The sequence below is a fragment of the Macaca thibetana genome, chromosome 5, assembly GCF_024542745.1.
Source record: "Macaca thibetana thibetana isolate TM-01 chromosome 5, ASM2454274v1, whole genome shotgun sequence".
NCBI classification, from domain to species: Eukaryota; Metazoa; Chordata; class Mammalia; order Primates; family Cercopithecidae; genus Macaca; species Macaca thibetana.
Genome location: NC_065582.1, coordinates 121,062,618 through 121,079,673, shown reverse-complemented (window position 1 = coordinate 121,079,673; position 17,056 = coordinate 121,062,618). Strand labels below are relative to the sequence as shown.

The 17,056-nt window shown below is 35.1% G+C and overlaps 1 protein-coding gene across 9 annotated transcripts in view; it reads left to right on the top strand.

The window, feature by feature from the left end:
* Window positions 1-17,056, top strand: part of LOC126955127 (UDP-glucuronosyltransferase 2B33) — a 329,416-nt gene that overhangs the window by 215,314 nt on the left and 97,046 nt on the right. Inside the window, exons 1-5 of one of the 9 annotated variants that reach the window (XM_050791395.1) lie at window positions 1,743-2,518; window positions 3,802-3,950; window positions 9,116-9,247; window positions 13,121-13,208; window positions 14,043-14,262. The exons of 7 other annotated variants lie outside the window; for them this stretch is intronic. In XM_050791395.1, coding sequence (XP_050647352.1) covers window positions 1,798-2,518; window positions 3,802-3,950; window positions 9,116-9,247; window positions 13,121-13,208; window positions 14,043-14,262 — 1,310 coding nt within the window. In that variant the 5' untranslated portion in view covers window positions 1,743-1,797. Of the gene's footprint in view, window positions 1-1,742; window positions 2,519-3,801; window positions 3,951-9,115; window positions 9,248-13,120; window positions 13,209-14,042; window positions 14,263-17,056 lie in introns of those variants that run through there. One more of the 9 variants, XM_050791391.1, reaches the window with a different exon arrangement.

Genomic DNA, 17,056 nt, shown 5'->3' with positions numbered 1-17,056 from the left:
ATATACATTAACCCACTCTTTCACAAAAGATTTTTTTCAGCATGTAATAGTGTCAGATTCCATTTTACCCATAGAGGATCTTCTTTCAGAACTGGAATTAATCCTCTGAAACTCTAATGCTGCTTAGAAAGTAAGTTTAAGTAATATTCTAAATCTCCTGTTGCCATTCAACAATGTTCATAACATCTTCACCAGGAGTAGATTCCATCTCAAGAAACCAATTTTTTTTGCTCTTCCCTAAGAAGTAACTCCTCACTTATTTATCACGAGATTTCATCAATTCTGTTACATCATTAAGTTCCACTTCTAATTATAGTTATCTTTCTAGTTTTATTATATTTGCAGTTACTTTTTCCATGGAAGTTCTGTTATAGGACCAAGAGGTTCATATGCTTACTGTCCAATAATAGTCCGATTACACTGAGACGTCAGGATTGGCAGCAAAGAAGGAGTTCAATATTTGCAGGGCACTGAGCAAGGAGATGAGAAGAGAACCTCAAATCCAGCTCCTCAAGGAGCTCTGGGCTGGAGGTTTTAAGGAGATCATAGATGGTGATGGACTGGAAAATTTGGGTAATTGATTGGTCAGGGTAATAAAGACAAAGTTATCAGAGCAAGAAACAACATTATTTGCTGAGTCAGTTCCTTGTGGGGTCCTCTAGATCAGCTGGCATCAGTGAAGTTCCTCAGATCAGCTGGCATCAGTGAGGTCCTTCAGACATGCTGAGTCAGTAGTTTTATCAGTATGCTGGACCTGAAGGAATATCTCAGAAGGAAAGTTAATCATTTCATAACGTTTAAGTTATTATCTATAGAAGAGTTAAGAGGTACTACAATCTCGTAACAAGGTCTGCGTAATTCTAGGACTATAGCCAAATAACTATGAGGAAGTGAGTCAGAGAACAAACTAACCTAATGATTAATCCTGAATGTACTGCAAGCTTGATTTACTTTTCTCCTTTTCTCTCTTTCTCTTTGATTACTTTCACAAAGTTTATAAAGATAGTGTCATCTTCACACTCTCAATATCTTACATGATGGTTGTAAGAATCAACGTGTATATGCTATATCATAAATGAACATTTAAAATATTATGTTACATAACAGAAGCCACTCACGAAATACCACATATTGTATGATTGCATGTATTAAAAATCATCTAGAATAGGTAAATCTATAGAGATAGAAATTCAATTAGCAATTACCCAGCACAGGGGAAATGCAGAAACTAGAGGTGGAGAGGAAAAGGCTAAAGGCTATAGGACTTATTTTGGGGAGATAAAAAGGCTGTCAAATAGATTGTTGTGGTAGATGCACAATTCTGTGAATATACTAGGGAATATTAAATTTTACACAATAATTGATAAATTTTATGATATTTAAATTATACGTCAACAAATGGTACAAAAATATATGGACCATGTTTCGTCATTTTATCTTTACTTCTGTGTCCAATGGACAGCAGAATCATGACCTTTCACTGTTACAATTCTGGACACTCTTCTAAAATATATTGCATAAGACAGATGGTATGTCCATACAAGATCCTTGATATTAGCTGAAGGATAGCACTCATAAACATAAATGGGAAATTAATCACATCTGTGTAAATAGGTCATTTACCTTCATTTGTCTCCTTGCCATCCACATGCTTGGAATGTTGATTTAATGATATTGTATGTACTTTGAAGTATAAGGGTTACATTTTAACTTCTTGGTTAATTTATCTTTGGATATAACCATGAGAAATGACAGAAAGGATCAGCAACTGGAAAACAAGCATTGCATTGCACCAGGATGTCTGTGAAATGGACTTCAGTAATTCTGCTAATACAACTGAGCTTTTACTTTAGCTCTGGGAGTTGTGGAAAGGTGCTGGTGTGGGCAGCAGAATATAGCCATTGGATGAATATGAAGACAATCCTGGAAGAGCTTGTCCAGAGAGGTCATGAGGTGACTGTCCTGGCATCTTCAGCTTCCATTCTTTTTGATCCCAACAACTCATCTGCTCTTAAAATTGAAGTCTTTCCTACATCTTTAACTAAAACTGAGTTTGAGAATATCTCCATGCAAGAGGTTAAGAGATGGATAGAACTTCCAAAAGATACATTTTGGTTATATTTTTCACAAATGCAAGAAATCATGTGGAGGTTTGGTGACATAATTAGAAATTTCTGTAAAGATGTAGTTTCAAATAAGAAATTAATGAAGAAATTACAAGAGTCAAGATTTGACGTTGTTTTTGCAGATGCTATTTTTCCCTGTAGTGAGCTGCTGGCTGAGCTATTTAACATACCACTTGTGTACAGTCTCCGCTTCACTCCTGGCTATGTTTTTGAAAAGCATTGTGGAGGATTTCTTTTCCCTCCCTCCTACGTACCTGTTGTTATGTCAGAATTAAGTGATCACATGACTTTCATGGAGAGGGTAAAAAATATGATCTATATGCTTTCTTTTGACTTTTATTTCCAAATGTATGACATGAAGAAGTGGGATCAGTTTTATAGTGAAGTTCTAGGTAAGTATTTTTTTTCAATCTGTAACTTATTTGTCTCTTTGAAGCAGAGCTTATATAAAGCCATAAAGTCAGGGTAGTGGGGTTTTGGTAAGTGAATTTATAAAACGAAAATACAGGATGATCTATCAATCTCACAAGTATTATAGAAAAGCTTAAATTACAGGGTCAGTTAAAACTGTGTGGCCATTTTTCACACAGAAAACCCCAGGAAATCATAAACCTATGTATTAGTGCCTCTAAGACTTTAAGTAATTACTCATCTGTTTTAGTATACATTGTTTTACATCTTAAAATCTGTAAAACCCATCAAATAACATCTTACTGAATGCATAGATTTAGAATGAGTAGTTACACATTTTTCTACAACTATCTATATAACTGCCAAAATTATTTTTTCTGTAAAGCTTAGTTTTCTTATTTAGAAATCAAACGATATTCCCATGTTACCAGAAGTTTTCCTTCACAGTAGAGAGAGAGAATGTCTATATCTCTGATGCAAAAATCATCAAAGATAATTTGAAGTTTCTAATGTTTCTATACTCTTTCATTAAAGAATTGGAAACCATTCATTTAGAGACCAATCATCTTATTGGAATGTGAAGGTTGTTATGTCTACATAGTTGCTTTTCAAACTATGTCTCTTTATTAAAAGATATAAGACAGATTAAGATTGAGTACAAATCTTTATTTCAATAATTTCTCAAAAATTTCTAGCTATAATTTACAAATATATTTACTTAAAGATAATATTATTAAGATCTTAGCTTGAATCTAAAAGAGTACAAAGTTTTCATCCATAATCTCCACATAGTCCACAGTTCACTTAAAGAACCAAAGATAAAAGGATTGGCTTAATGAGTTGTGTAAACTAGAGTATTTCTTAGAAAATTATTTTTATAGGTACAGTAGAATTAATTGAATATGGAGCTCAAAGAGTTGTTTAAATGTCCATATGCTACTATTGAAGCTTTAAAAAGAAAAGAAATTGGTGTTTAATTCTCTGTGGCTTATTTTAATAATTATTTATGATTGTGAGTATACTGATGTGACATTAGAGATGTAACTTAACCTCACAATTCTCCTACTATTTTCTTATAAATATTCATGGGCAAAATAAAAAATACATAAATTAAATTATGTCTGTAAATGAACATATGCATATATTTTTCAAAGCACTGACGCTTTTGCCTATATTTTTGCCTTCATTTTTCTAACCCCTTTCAGAAAATAACCTAATGTAATTATCTTGTGTCATCCACCTTTTCTTTTCTTTTTCTTGTCAGGAAGACCCACTACATTATCTGAGACAATGGGGAAAGCTGACATATGGCTTATTCGAAACTCCTGGAATTTTCAGTTTCCACATCCACTCTTACCAAATGTTGATTTTGTTGGAGGACTCCACTGCAAACCTGCCAAACCCCTACCTAAGGTAAACATACTGTCATTGGTTTTATTTTGTTGGCTTTGAATTTTCAGTAGAAATGATTCTACAGTCTTCATTCAGAGTGTTTGACTTACACTGAAAGAAAGATGGGAAGTGGGTGGGGTAAAGCAGATACTAATTAGAACTCATGTACATAGTGATATCATCACACGTATGTGAGTTTTATGAGTACTACTAATAGAGGGGAATACTAAGAAGACTTCAAAAATAGAGTTGGTTGTATTAAAGTCTTCATTATTTAACACCTAAGAAGGTATTGATCATTCATTCCAATAATATTTACAAAGGGATTAGCACAAAACACAGGTAAGTGCACAATTTTCAGTGAAAAAAAAATGGACTCAGTTTCTGTCCCCACATACCTTACATTCTACTTCAAAAGATAGAATATGTGCAAGTAATAAAAATTATATAAAAACTATTATCTCAAGGAAAAACCCAATGACAAGAAAGCATCATTGGAGATAATAGAAAGTATCCTGGAGTCACTGATTACTAAGATAAGAGCTGAACAATGCACAGGAATAAGTAAAAGAATGATGGGGAGAGATAGACAAAAGAAGGAAAGCAGGTAAAGTCATCAGGATAGTTCTCAAGTCCTCAGGTTTTATTTGCAGGGAGAGACTAAGAATCAGATGATGCTGAGAGGCAAATTAGAGCCAGATACATATTAGGAGTTGAAATATTTTTTAAGCACATTGAAAAACTGTGAAAAAGAGTTAAGAAAGAAAGCTATATGAAAAGATTCTCTTCTTTAAGAAGAGCTTTCAAGATATTCAATGATTAAATTGCAGGAGGGTCAGAATAAAGAGCCAGCCATTCAGGAAATTTTGCATGGATTCAGGTAACAGATGATGGAGAAGTGGACGAGTATGTTGATAGAAATAATGATACCTACATTTAAAAAATAGCGACAAATTTATGTTGTGTTGTGTGGAAAAATATTAACACAGAAAAACACTTGAAATGTCTCTGACCTGTAGTCAGTTACTCAGAGATAGTATTTATTTTGTAATTATTGTTATTTTGCTATTATTACTAATAGTACTAATTACTTAACATGTGCAGGTCACTTGAGATATCATTCTTCATTTAATAGAGCCAGATTTTTCAGTACATCAAAATTATATTATCTTGCAAAGTCATAGTTGACAGACACCATGTGGACTTGATTAAAACTAGACATATCAGTTTATCAGTTTTGACAGTAAGATGAGCTATCAGGAGAACCCGCTCCTGATGTTTAACGTGGGTTCTTTTCTATTTCCTAAGTGTCTCGGCTGGGTTGAGAAATAAAGAGAAAGAGCACAAGAGAGAGAAATTTAAAGCTGGGTGTCCGGGGGAGATATCACATGCCATCAGGATCTGTGATGTTCCCGCAAGTTTTATTAGCGATTTTCAAAAGGGGAGGGAGTGCACAAATAGGATGTGGGTCACAGAGATCACAGACTTCACAAGGTAATAAAATATCACAAAGCAAATGGAGGCAGGGCTAGATCACAGGACCAAGAATGAGGTAAAATTAAAATTGCTAATGAAGTTTTGGGCATTGTCATTGATAACATCTTATCAGGAAACAGGGTTTGAGAGCAGATAACCTATCTGACCACAGTTTATTAGGTGGGAATTTTCCCCCACCTAATAAGCCTGGGAGCACTATAGGAGACCAGGGCTTATTTCATCCCTTAGGCTTCGACCATAAAAGACGGAATGCCTTAAAAAGGGGCTGTCTATAGGCCTACCTTCAGGGCGCATGCTTTTCTCAGGGATGTTCCTTGCTCAGAAAAAGAATTCAGCGATATTTCTCCTATTTGCTTATGAAAGAGGAGAAATATAGCTTTCTTTCATCCAGCTCACTGGTGGCCAGTTCAAAGTTACCTCTCTTGTTCCCTGAACATCGCTGTTATCCTGTTCTTTTTTTAAGATGCCCAGATTTCATACCATTCAAACACACAGGCTCTACAAACAATTTGTGCAGTTGACACAATCACAGGGTCCTGAGGCGACATTCATCCTCCTCATCTTACGAAGAAGATGATGGGATTAAGAGATGAAAGTAAAGACAGGCATAGGAAATCACAAGGATATTCATTGGGGAAGTGATCAGTGTCCATGAAATCTTCACAGTTTATGTTCAGAGATTACAGTAAAGACAGGTGTAAGAAATTATAAAAGTATTAATTTGGGGAACTAAAAAATGTCCGTGAAATCTTCACAATTTATGTTCTTCTGCCACAGCTTCAGCCAGTCCCTCCCTCTGGGGTCCCTGACTTCCCACTGCAATGAGCTAGTTAAAATTCTAAAATTCTCTCATAGGTAATGAGGATCTTCACCAGTATCACAGCTTAAAACACTTCCTCAACAAAATAAACGTGTTCCTGTAATATTTGCAGACAAACTCAGTTTCACTTGATCTTACTAAAGCATTTAAATCATTCTTCATTGAGACCCCAGGGGTTTACATATTACAGCATAAACATACCCTATGAAAGCAGATGATTTTTGTCGTATGACAAGTAACTCATTAAAGCTCCCTGTGCCAACTTGTCTTAACATCATAGCTGCCTGACAGAGAAGCACAGAGATAATGAACAATGCATGTATAATAAAGACCAAATAGTTTATACCACTTGTATCTGAATAGTGTTCTTAGTTTCAATACCAAAAAAATTCTGTTGGCATATAAGATGATATTCTTTATGAAAGAACACAATAAACTCATATATTTTAAATTAATATCACACTTTTAAAACCTGTGTACAAAGCAAGCATTCTTTAATACATTATTAAGTAATCTCTTAAAAGACAATTTTCATCCACATAAAACTGAGATTTTATTCCATTGTTAAAACTCAATATCTATATTGAATGCAAATTGCATGGGCTTTATATGATAACTTTCTCAAGAGACAAAAGCTGAGGTAAGGCTAATGAAAAATCTATGCCACCCTGCCCTACTCTTGAAAGATGTCCCCACTCACACTAAGGGAAACCGATAGAGTCAGTAGGAAGGGGAAGAGAGTAGGACTTGTAGAAGGACAAGAAAAAGGAGGGCTAGTAGTACAATAGTGATAATTACTACTATTAGCTGTTGTTACTAATTTGCAGAAAGATTTGAATGCAAATCAGTGGTTGTGAAACCAGTTCTTTGTTTATTATGTAAAATAATTGCTAACCCAGGTTGCTTTCATTTCAATTAAATATTAGATTCTCAGACAATTTCTATATAAGAGGATAAGACACGACAAAATGTATCAGGTGTTTAAAAATGAATATTGCTATAAGTTTTATAGTACATTCATATGAAATCATACAGAGAAAAAAATTAATTAAGGTACACCTATTCGACATTATGGAAAATATGCATGAAATTAGCATTGGAAGTAGTCCAACAACTTAAATGAAGGAATGATTAAAAACTTATACAGTGTGCATACAATAGCATTAAAATAATTTTATCAATGAAATATTCAATTACACTGCCAGCTGTAATACAAACAAAGGGAGTTAGAAAATGATAAATGTAACAAGATGACAAGTTTTTGCAGGAGGAAAATGCATACACAATAAGATTAACATTTTCTAAATAAGTGTCACATGTGTACATTGAGCTATATAAATAGGACAAAAGCCATGATGAAAAAACATATTTCACATTACTAATATCACAACATAAAAATTTTAGGAAAATTTTATTTAAAAAAATTTTTCATGCTTTATAAAATTTCTTACATTAATCTTATATTATTTTTACGATGTTATCACAGAAGAAGAAACAACCAGTCCATATCCGTGATGAATCTGTAAACAGAGGTTAGGTTCCTTCAACACTGCATGGATAAACAGGGCTCTTGGCATCAAGCTAGTGAGGTGAAACACTGAACACCAGTTACAGTAAATATGGCTACAGTCAACGGCAGTCACGCACAATACCTACATGCCCCAAGTATTACCTGGAATAGCAGTACAATGACTCTTATGTTAAGATTAAAAATCATAATTTAAAAATGCTCTGTAATATGTGGTCTGCACAGTTAACATTTGGACATTTTTGCTTTGTTAAGAACCATAAGGAAAAGTTTTACCACAATGATTAAATCTGAAAGTATTTAAGTTTAAATATTGGCATTCATTGGAGAACGCAAGTCAGAATAATTCGCAATCGATTGCAGCCAAGCATATCTTCACCAGGAGTGTGATGTGGTGTGAGTGAGCTACTCAAAAGAGAGACAAGATCTTCCCTGCAAAAAGGTCTGGTGGCCTCTTCTATTCTGATGCAAGTGCTGTCTCTGAGACACAACAAAGTGATGATGAGAGTTCCTCATATGCAGTAATAAATAGCACATTAGTTTAACAGTGTGATTTCAGGTCAATAGGTGCTCCACCTAAACAATAACCTGAAAATATGGTCATCCAACTACGTAACTGTATAGTGTACAATTCTGTATTATAAATAAGACTCCTGGACTAATTCACAGAAATTCCAAATTACAATACCCGACTCCAGAATGTCAGTGGTTCTTAACCATCAGCTTTTATTTTTGTTTAGTTTTTCAAAAACTACCAGAAAACTCTGACAAACTTTAAGTGAAGTATAAAGCATTGTAGAGAAACATAAATGTAGATATAAAGTTATCCCAACAGTGAGCAGCTTATCCTCAGAGCTCATAGTGAGGGAAGTAAACACTAATGGCTTCCTAATAAAAGAATCCTACAGAAAACCTGCCTGAAATCAACACAAGTGATTTAGTAGAACAACAATATAGAACTAAAGCTAAGTGGTGCCACTTTCCAAGAATGTATATTAGTAATTTTAGTATTATAAGAGAAGAGTTTGTGTGTAATATTTTTAACATTATCTCCCTGTCTACAATGTAATAGCTCCATTTCTTTTCTCCCTTACACACATGCACACAAATACATACACATACACACATAGTTACACAAATATCCTTAGCAGCGTCCACCTATCTCACATTTTGTATCTAATTGCAAAAAACCTGAGTCATTGAGTCAGTTAGAAAATATTATTTACTCCAATGATTACTCAAAATACCTGATTTTTTCTCTTTAGTAATTTGTCCCAATTCTTTCAGTAGGGCCTGCTGTGCTGTTACTCTTTTGTGATGAAACAAATTCTTTTTTCACAGGAAATGGAAGAGTTTGTACAGAGCTCTGGAGAAAATGGTGTTGTGGTGTTTTCTCTGGGGTCAATGGTCACTAACATGAAAGAAGAAAGGGCCAACGTAATTGCATCAGCCCTTGCCCAGATCCCACAGAAGGTAAGATGAAGTGTCTTACTGGTGTGGAAAACTACTGAAAGTGGCTGCTAAAGTTTGTAAGTAATCCAATTATAGAAACTTCTGACAACTGTGAAGTTGACCAAAAGTTGAAAAATTAGAACAAGGATATTCCTGGACAAACAGTGATAAGTTTGAAAATTGTGGTTGCATTTAAAAAAAAAAAATGTTTTTAAGTATGAACATTCCCCTATGTAAATATGCGGACAATAAATTGTATGGAGAAAGGTATTAAAAAAGTGTTTGGAGACTTTTCACCTCCTGACCCATAAAATTTTGGATTGTGTATGTGATCTACATGGAAAGAATATTAAAGAGTAGATTGAACTTTTTATAGCCGAATATAACCTTAAATATGCTTGTATAGCATCCACCGACAGAAGTCATAGTTGTGCCTTAGACTTAGAGGTTGCATGTGGCCCTGAGGGAGTTCCTACCCTTGGTATGCATGAGTGGTTTCTATTAGCATCAGTGGGAACTCACTGCTCCATAAGTATCCACCAAAGGCAACTTGAGACCCAGAGTTATTTTTAATTTCTGATATTAACACTCATACATACAGCTGAATTTAACTCAATATATTTCAGGTAAGTGAAAATGGTGCTTAATATAGTCTTTATAATTACTTTCAGGTGTTTTCATAAAAAAATGTGTATCCAGAACTGTTTCCTTGTAGAAATACAAGTAAGACTTATGATCATTTGCTTCAGAACAGTTTTCCTAATCTCAGCAGTATCCAATGAGTGAAGAACACTTGACTGATTCTTGGGCCATCTCTATTACTTATCGTACTCTGGAAGCTCTTGGTGAATGTTTACAATTATGGAATGTAATATTTCTATTTGCACTTTAAGTCAGATGCTTATATAAAATACTTGACAAGTGGAGAAGATTGCCTCTGTTAGTAATTATGTGGTATATACTTTATTTAAAGATCTGTGGTAGTATAACACGATTGAATGTCGTTAATTTAGGAATAATAACTGCCACATGTGGGGAGCAGGGGCGTAAGGAAAATGAATTCCAATCCTGTGATTAAAAGTGTAAACTATAGGCCAGACATAGTAGCTCACGCCGGTAATCCCAGCACTTTGGGAGACCAAGGTGGGCGGATCACGAGGTCAGGAGTTTGAGACCAACTTGGCCAACATGGTGTAACCCCCATCTCTTCTAAAGATACAAAAAATGACCCAGGCATGTTGGCATGCACTTGTGATCGCAGCTACTTGGGAGGTTAGGGCAGGAGAATCACCTGTAGCCAGGAGGCAGAGGTTGCAGTGAGCCAAGATTGCACCATTGCACTCCAGCCTGGTCAACAGGGTGAGACTCCATAAAAAAAAAAAAAAATTGTAAACTATAGACTCCACTGTAGTACATTTCAGGATCTAGAAGTTTTATTTTGGTAAAGATGGAGTTTGGAAGATATGCTAATGTATTTTACTTCAACTTATGGAACAAACTTTTTAAGTATATTAATAAATATTCCCATATAGTTACTTTTATACATTTTTAAAATAAACTTTATGGATATGAAAAATTTAAAAAGAAACATCCTGACTAAAAATTTAGCTGTTGAGTAAGCAATAATTATCTCAGATATTATTTCAAAATCAAAAATATACATGAACAATGCTAAAATAATACAGAGGGTGTTGTTCATTGATAATAAATTTGGCATTAATAGCATAATCAGGAATAAATTTATTCAAGAAATGTAGGTGAAGTTTTGGTATTACCATGATATTGGGGTCAGGTAAGAGATACCACCAAATTCTCCCCCTGTCATTTGACCCTTTTGTTTAAGAATTCCTGAGGACACTGTACACACTACTGGTGTTATCAGAAAAAGTTACATTTTAATAGGTAACTTCACTAGCACAATAACAATAGCAGGTATTTCAAAAAGTCTCACATACATCATGCAGTTTAGGCTTGCCGTGTAATCTAGCCTCTTGTACTTCCTGTACATTTTTGAAGAGGTGTATCTGAGTAATGTTCAGGGTACTATTTAGAGAAAGAACAGCCTAGGCTGACAGACAACTTGTCCAAGTACCCACACAGTTTCAAAATTAGTAATTTAAACATAAAATGTCTTGGCTATAGCAGAACATATTAATCACTGTTGTCAAAGCTTTGTAGCATGTTGTCTTGGTGTTAATAATCAGTTGACCAAATTCAGCAAACTACAATTTTGAGTTTATTCAACAGCTGTATTTGTATGCATGATACCAACAGGTTCCTCATTTCTATGCCAAAAAGTATCCAAAGTTAGAAACACTGATAATACTCTAAATTTGTGTCAAAAACGGTCACTTGAAATTTATTTTGGAAGTAGTGCTTGATAATTTATAATTCCAATTAAGTTATACATACTACCCTTGCAGCATTAATCTCTTTCTTATAAGTAGCTTATTTATGTTCTTGCTATTTTGTCAATCAAGGGACAACAGGCTCTAACATTATAACCTACACACAAGCAGGTACGTGTGAACTACTTGTCAAATTACTCAAAAAGAAATGAATACATTCAAATTAAATTTGGAAGATGAAAACTAATATAAAATACATAAAAGAAAAGAAGCACGCAGGTCATTATGAAATTAGTTTTTTACACTAGAATTATAATGAATAGTTAAAATTTTTATACATTTCTTAGAATATTTTTATTTTTATTTTTTATTTTTATTTTTTTTTAAATTTATTTATTATTATTATACTTTAAGTTCTAGGGTACATGTGCATAACGTGCAGGTTTGTTACATATGTATACTTGTGCCATGTTGGTGTGCTGCACTTTTATTTTTAGCTTTTATTTTAAGTTCAAGGGTACGTGTACAGTTTTTTTTACATAGGTAAACTTGTGTCATGGGGGTTTATTGTACTGATCATTTCGTCACCCAGATATTCAGGCTAATATCAGTTAATTATTTTTCCTGATCCTCGTTCCCCTCCCACCCTCCAGCCTCCAATACACAGCAGTGTATGTTGTTCCTGTCTATAGGTCCACATGTTGTCATCTTTCATCTTCCACTTATAAGTGAGGATATGCCATATTTTTATTTCCATCCCATTGCTAGTTTGCTAAGGATAATGGTCTCCAGCTCCTTCTGTATCCCTACAAAATACATAATTTTGTTCTTTTTTTTATATTCAGTAGTGTATATGTACCATATTTTCTTTCTTCAGCCCGTAATCAATGGGCATTTAGGGTGATTCCATGTCCTTGCTCTTGTAAATAGTACTACAATTAATATACCTGTGCAAGGGTCATTACAAAAGAACAATTTATGGTCCTTTCATTACATACCCAGTAATGGGGTTGCTGGGTTTCATGGTATTTTCCCCTCTAGGTTTTTGAGGAATCACCACTGTCTTCCACAATGGATGAACTAACTTACATTCCAACCAACAGAGTATGAGCAAGCCATTTCTGTACAACCTCGCCCACAGCATGATATTCTGACTGGTGTGAGATGCTGTCTCATCATGATTTTGATTCGGATTTCTCTAATGATCTGTGATGTTAACCTTTTTTTTTTTTTTTTTTTTCTCATATGATGGCTGGCTGCACGTAGGTTTCTTCTAAAAAGTGTAACAATTTTTTAAATACTTGAACTTTTCATTGATAATCCGATTTTTTCTAAGGTATTATTTTGGAAAATCATGATTTCCTTATGTGCCTAACTAATTATAAAAGTTGAGAAAATTAAATGTGAGTATTCTATTTATATCAGTCTTTGAGTAGTTCTGATTTACTAACATCCCTTGATCTCGTTCCTATCCTTTTACAGTTCTAACATTACATAACTTTTGAATTCCACTCATGGAATAAGATACTTTTCTTTACTGTAACAGGTTCTGTGGAGATTTGATGGGAAAAAACCGGATACCTTAGGCCTCAATACTCGGCTCTATAAGTGGATACCCCAGAATGACCTTCTAGGTAACACTCCGGTGAAAAAATACTGGATATATTAGTAACAGCACATTAGAGTGTTAAGAGTTAATCATGAAACAAGCTTTTTGAATATTTGATTAGGAAAAACAAAATGTAACTTCTTTATATTTATTTACCAGTCCTAGGGGAAAAAGAATACGCTATAATTATTGGCATTTTATGATATACACTCACATTCTTTATGGTCAGAATCAGCAAGAATCTTTATTTCAGGTGTTACTACATCTCACAGAACTTTTCAATAACTTCCTGAGGTATCTCTCTGTCTCCTATTTCTACAACTTTACACCTGTTGTTTCCTCTCCTGCAGGGTTATTTCAAATGCCACCAAAAATAATAGCTTTTCTATCACCAGTGATTCTGTATTTTCTGAATGATTAAATTGCTAATCTTAATCTTAAAGTGATGACATCATGATGAAGTGTGACCTGTCCTTCCTCAATCCTAGCACCACGAACAACCCACTGCCTGCTGCCTTGCACACCCCACATATCACACTCTGTGACTGCACTTAAAACAGCAGTTCACATCATGCCCATCTCTTGCTGTCTTCTTTATTGCACACTTAAAAAATCTAGATCGCACTTTTTCATTAGTCCAACTGGAACTCTTGTATTGTTCTGCAGTCTGAAGTCACACACACCATGCAGCCTTCACTTGCATACCCAGCACAAGTACGTGTTTTTCCTCTGAAGTCTGAAAAGCAATAGCAAATTAGTTCAATGTGTTATCTAGAAAACACTGTCACTTTCAGAGCCTTTCATTGTGCATCTCATTTTATTCCTATGAATAATTTTGCTAAAATTCATGCAATCCTAGGTCATCCAAAAACCAGAGCTTTTATAACTCACGGTGGAGCCAATGGCATCTACGAAGCGATCTACCATGGGGTCCCTATGGTGGGCATTCCATTGTTTGCCGATCAGCCTGATAACATTGCTCACATGAAGACCAAAGGAGCAGCTGTTAGATTGGACTTTGACACAATGTCGAGTACAGACTTGGCGAATGCACTGAAGACAGTAATTAATGATCCTTTGTGAGTAGAACAATATTTTTCACTAGGTGGTATTTATACATAGCTTCTCTTGTCAATAGTGAGTGTGAGTTTCATCCTTTTTATAAGAGAGTAATTCTGAAAGAATTTAGATGATTTAACCAAACTGAAATCTGCTTTTATTTTGTATTAGTTATTTAAAAATTGTATTTGAAACCCATATGTCTAATGAATAGCCAGTTAGTGAAACAATTTTCTACACAAAAATACTTTTAAAAGGATATAGAGAATATAAAAAATACATTTATTATTATTATTATTATTATTATTTTTAAGTACTAGGGTACATGTGCATAACGTGCAGGTTTGTTACATATGTATACTTGTGCCATGTTGCTGAGCTGCACCCATCAACTCGTCAGCACCCATCAACTCATCATTTACATCAGGTAGAACTCCCAATGCAATCCCTCCCCCCTCCCCTCTCATCATGATAGGCCCCAGTGTGTGCTGTTCCCCTTCCCGAGTCCAAGTGAACTCATTGTTCAGTTCCCACCTATGAGTGAGAACATGCGGTGTTTGGTTTTCTGTTCTTGTGATAGTTTGCTAAGAATGATGGTTTCCAGCTGCATCCATGTCCCTACAAAGGACACAAACTCATCCTTTTTTATGGCTGCATAGTATTCCATGGTGTATATGTGCCACATTTTCTTAATCCAATCTGTCACTGATGGACATTTGGGTTGATTCCAAGTCTTTACTATTGTGAATAGTGCTGCAATATACATACGTGTGCAAGTGTCTTTATAGCAGCATGATTTATAATCCTTTGGGTATATACCAGGTAATGGGATGGCTGGATCATATGGTGTTTCTAGTTGTAGATCCTTAAGAAATCGCCATACTGTTTTCCATAATGGTTGAACTAGTTTACAGTCCCACCAACAGTGTAAAAGTGTTCCTATTTCTCCACATCCTCTCCAGGACCTGTTGTTTCCTGACTTTTTAATGATTGCCATTCTAACTGGTGTGAGATGGTATCTCATTGTGGTTTTGATTTGCATTTCTCTGATGGCCAGTGATGATGAGCATTTTTTCATGTGTCTGTTGGCTGTATGAATGTCTTCTTTTGAGAAATGTCTGTTCATATCCTTTGTCCACTTTTAGATGGGGTTGTTTGTTTTTTTCTTGTAAATTTGTTTGAGTTCTTTATAGGTTCTGGATATTAGCCCTTGGTCAGATGACTAGATTGCAAAACTTTTTTCCCATTCTGTAGGTTGCCTGTTCACGCTGATGGTAGTTTCTTTTGCTGTGCAGAAACTCTTTAGTTTAATTAGATCCCATTTGTCACTTTTGGCTTTTGCTGCAGTTGCTTTTGGTGTTTTAGACATGAAGTCCTTGCCCATGCCTATGTCCTGAATGGTACTACCTAGGTTTTCTTCTAGGGTTTTTATGGTATTAGGTCTAACATTTAAGTCTCTAATCCATCTTGAATTAATTTTCGTATAAGGAGTAAGCAATGGATCCAGTTTCCGCTTTCTACTTATGGCTAGCCAATTTTCCAAGCACCATTTATTCAATAGGGAATCCTTTCCCCATTTCTTGTTTCTCTCAGGCGTGTCAAACATCAGATGGCTGTAGATGTGTGGTATTATTTCTGAGGACTCTGTTCTGTTCCATTGGTCTATCTATCTGTTTTGGTACCAGTACCATGCTGTTTTGGTTACTGTAGCCTTGTAGCATAGTTTGAAGTCAGGTAGCGTGATGCTTCCAGCTTTGTTCTTTTAACTTAGGATTGTCTTGGCAATGTGGGCTCTTTTTCGGTTCCATATGAACTTTAAAGCAGTTTTTTCCAATTCTGTGAAAAAACTCATTGGTAGCTTGATGGGGATGGCATTGAATCTATAAATAACCTTGGGCAGTATGGCCATTTTCACGATATTGATTCTTCCTATCCATGAGCATCGTATGTTCTTCCATTTGTTTGTGTCCTCTTTTATTTCACTGAGCAGTGGTTTGTAGTTCTCCTTGAAGAGGTCCTTTACATCCCTTGTAAGTTGGATCCCTTGTAAGTTGGATTCCTAGGTATTTTATTCTCTTTGAAGCAATTGTGAATGGAAGTTCATTCCTGATTTGGCTCTCTGTTTGTCTGTTACTGGTGTTTAAGAATGCTTGTGATTTTTGCCCATTAATTTTGTATCCTGAGACTTTGCTGAAATTGCTTATCAGCTTAAGGAGATTTTGGGCTGAGACAATGGGGTTTTTTAATATACAATCATGTCATCTGCAAAGAGGGACAATTTGACTTCTTCTTTTCCTAAATGAATACCCTTTATTTCTTTCTCTTGCCTGATTGCCCTAGCCAGAACTTCCAACACTATGTTGAATAGGAGTGGTGAGAGAGGGTATCCCTGTCTTGTACCAATTTTCAAAGGGAATTTTTCCAGTTTTTGCCCATTCAGTATGATATTGGCTGTGGGTTTGTCATAAATAGCTCTTATTATTTTGAGGTATGTTCCATCAATACCGAATTTATTGAGCGTTTTTAGCATGAAGGGCTGTTGAATTTTGTCAAAAGCCTTTTCTGCATCTATTGAGATAATCATGTGGTTCTTATCTTTGGTTCTGTTTATATGCTGGATTACGTTTATTGATTTGCGAGTGTTGAACCAGCCTTGCATCCCAGGGATGAAGCCCAGTTGATCATGGTGGATAAGCTTTTTGATATGCTGCTGAATCCGGTTTGCCAGTATTTTATTGAGGATTTTTGCATCGATGTTCATCAGGGATATTGGTCTAAAATTCTCTTTTTTTGTTGTGTCTCTGCCAGGCTTTG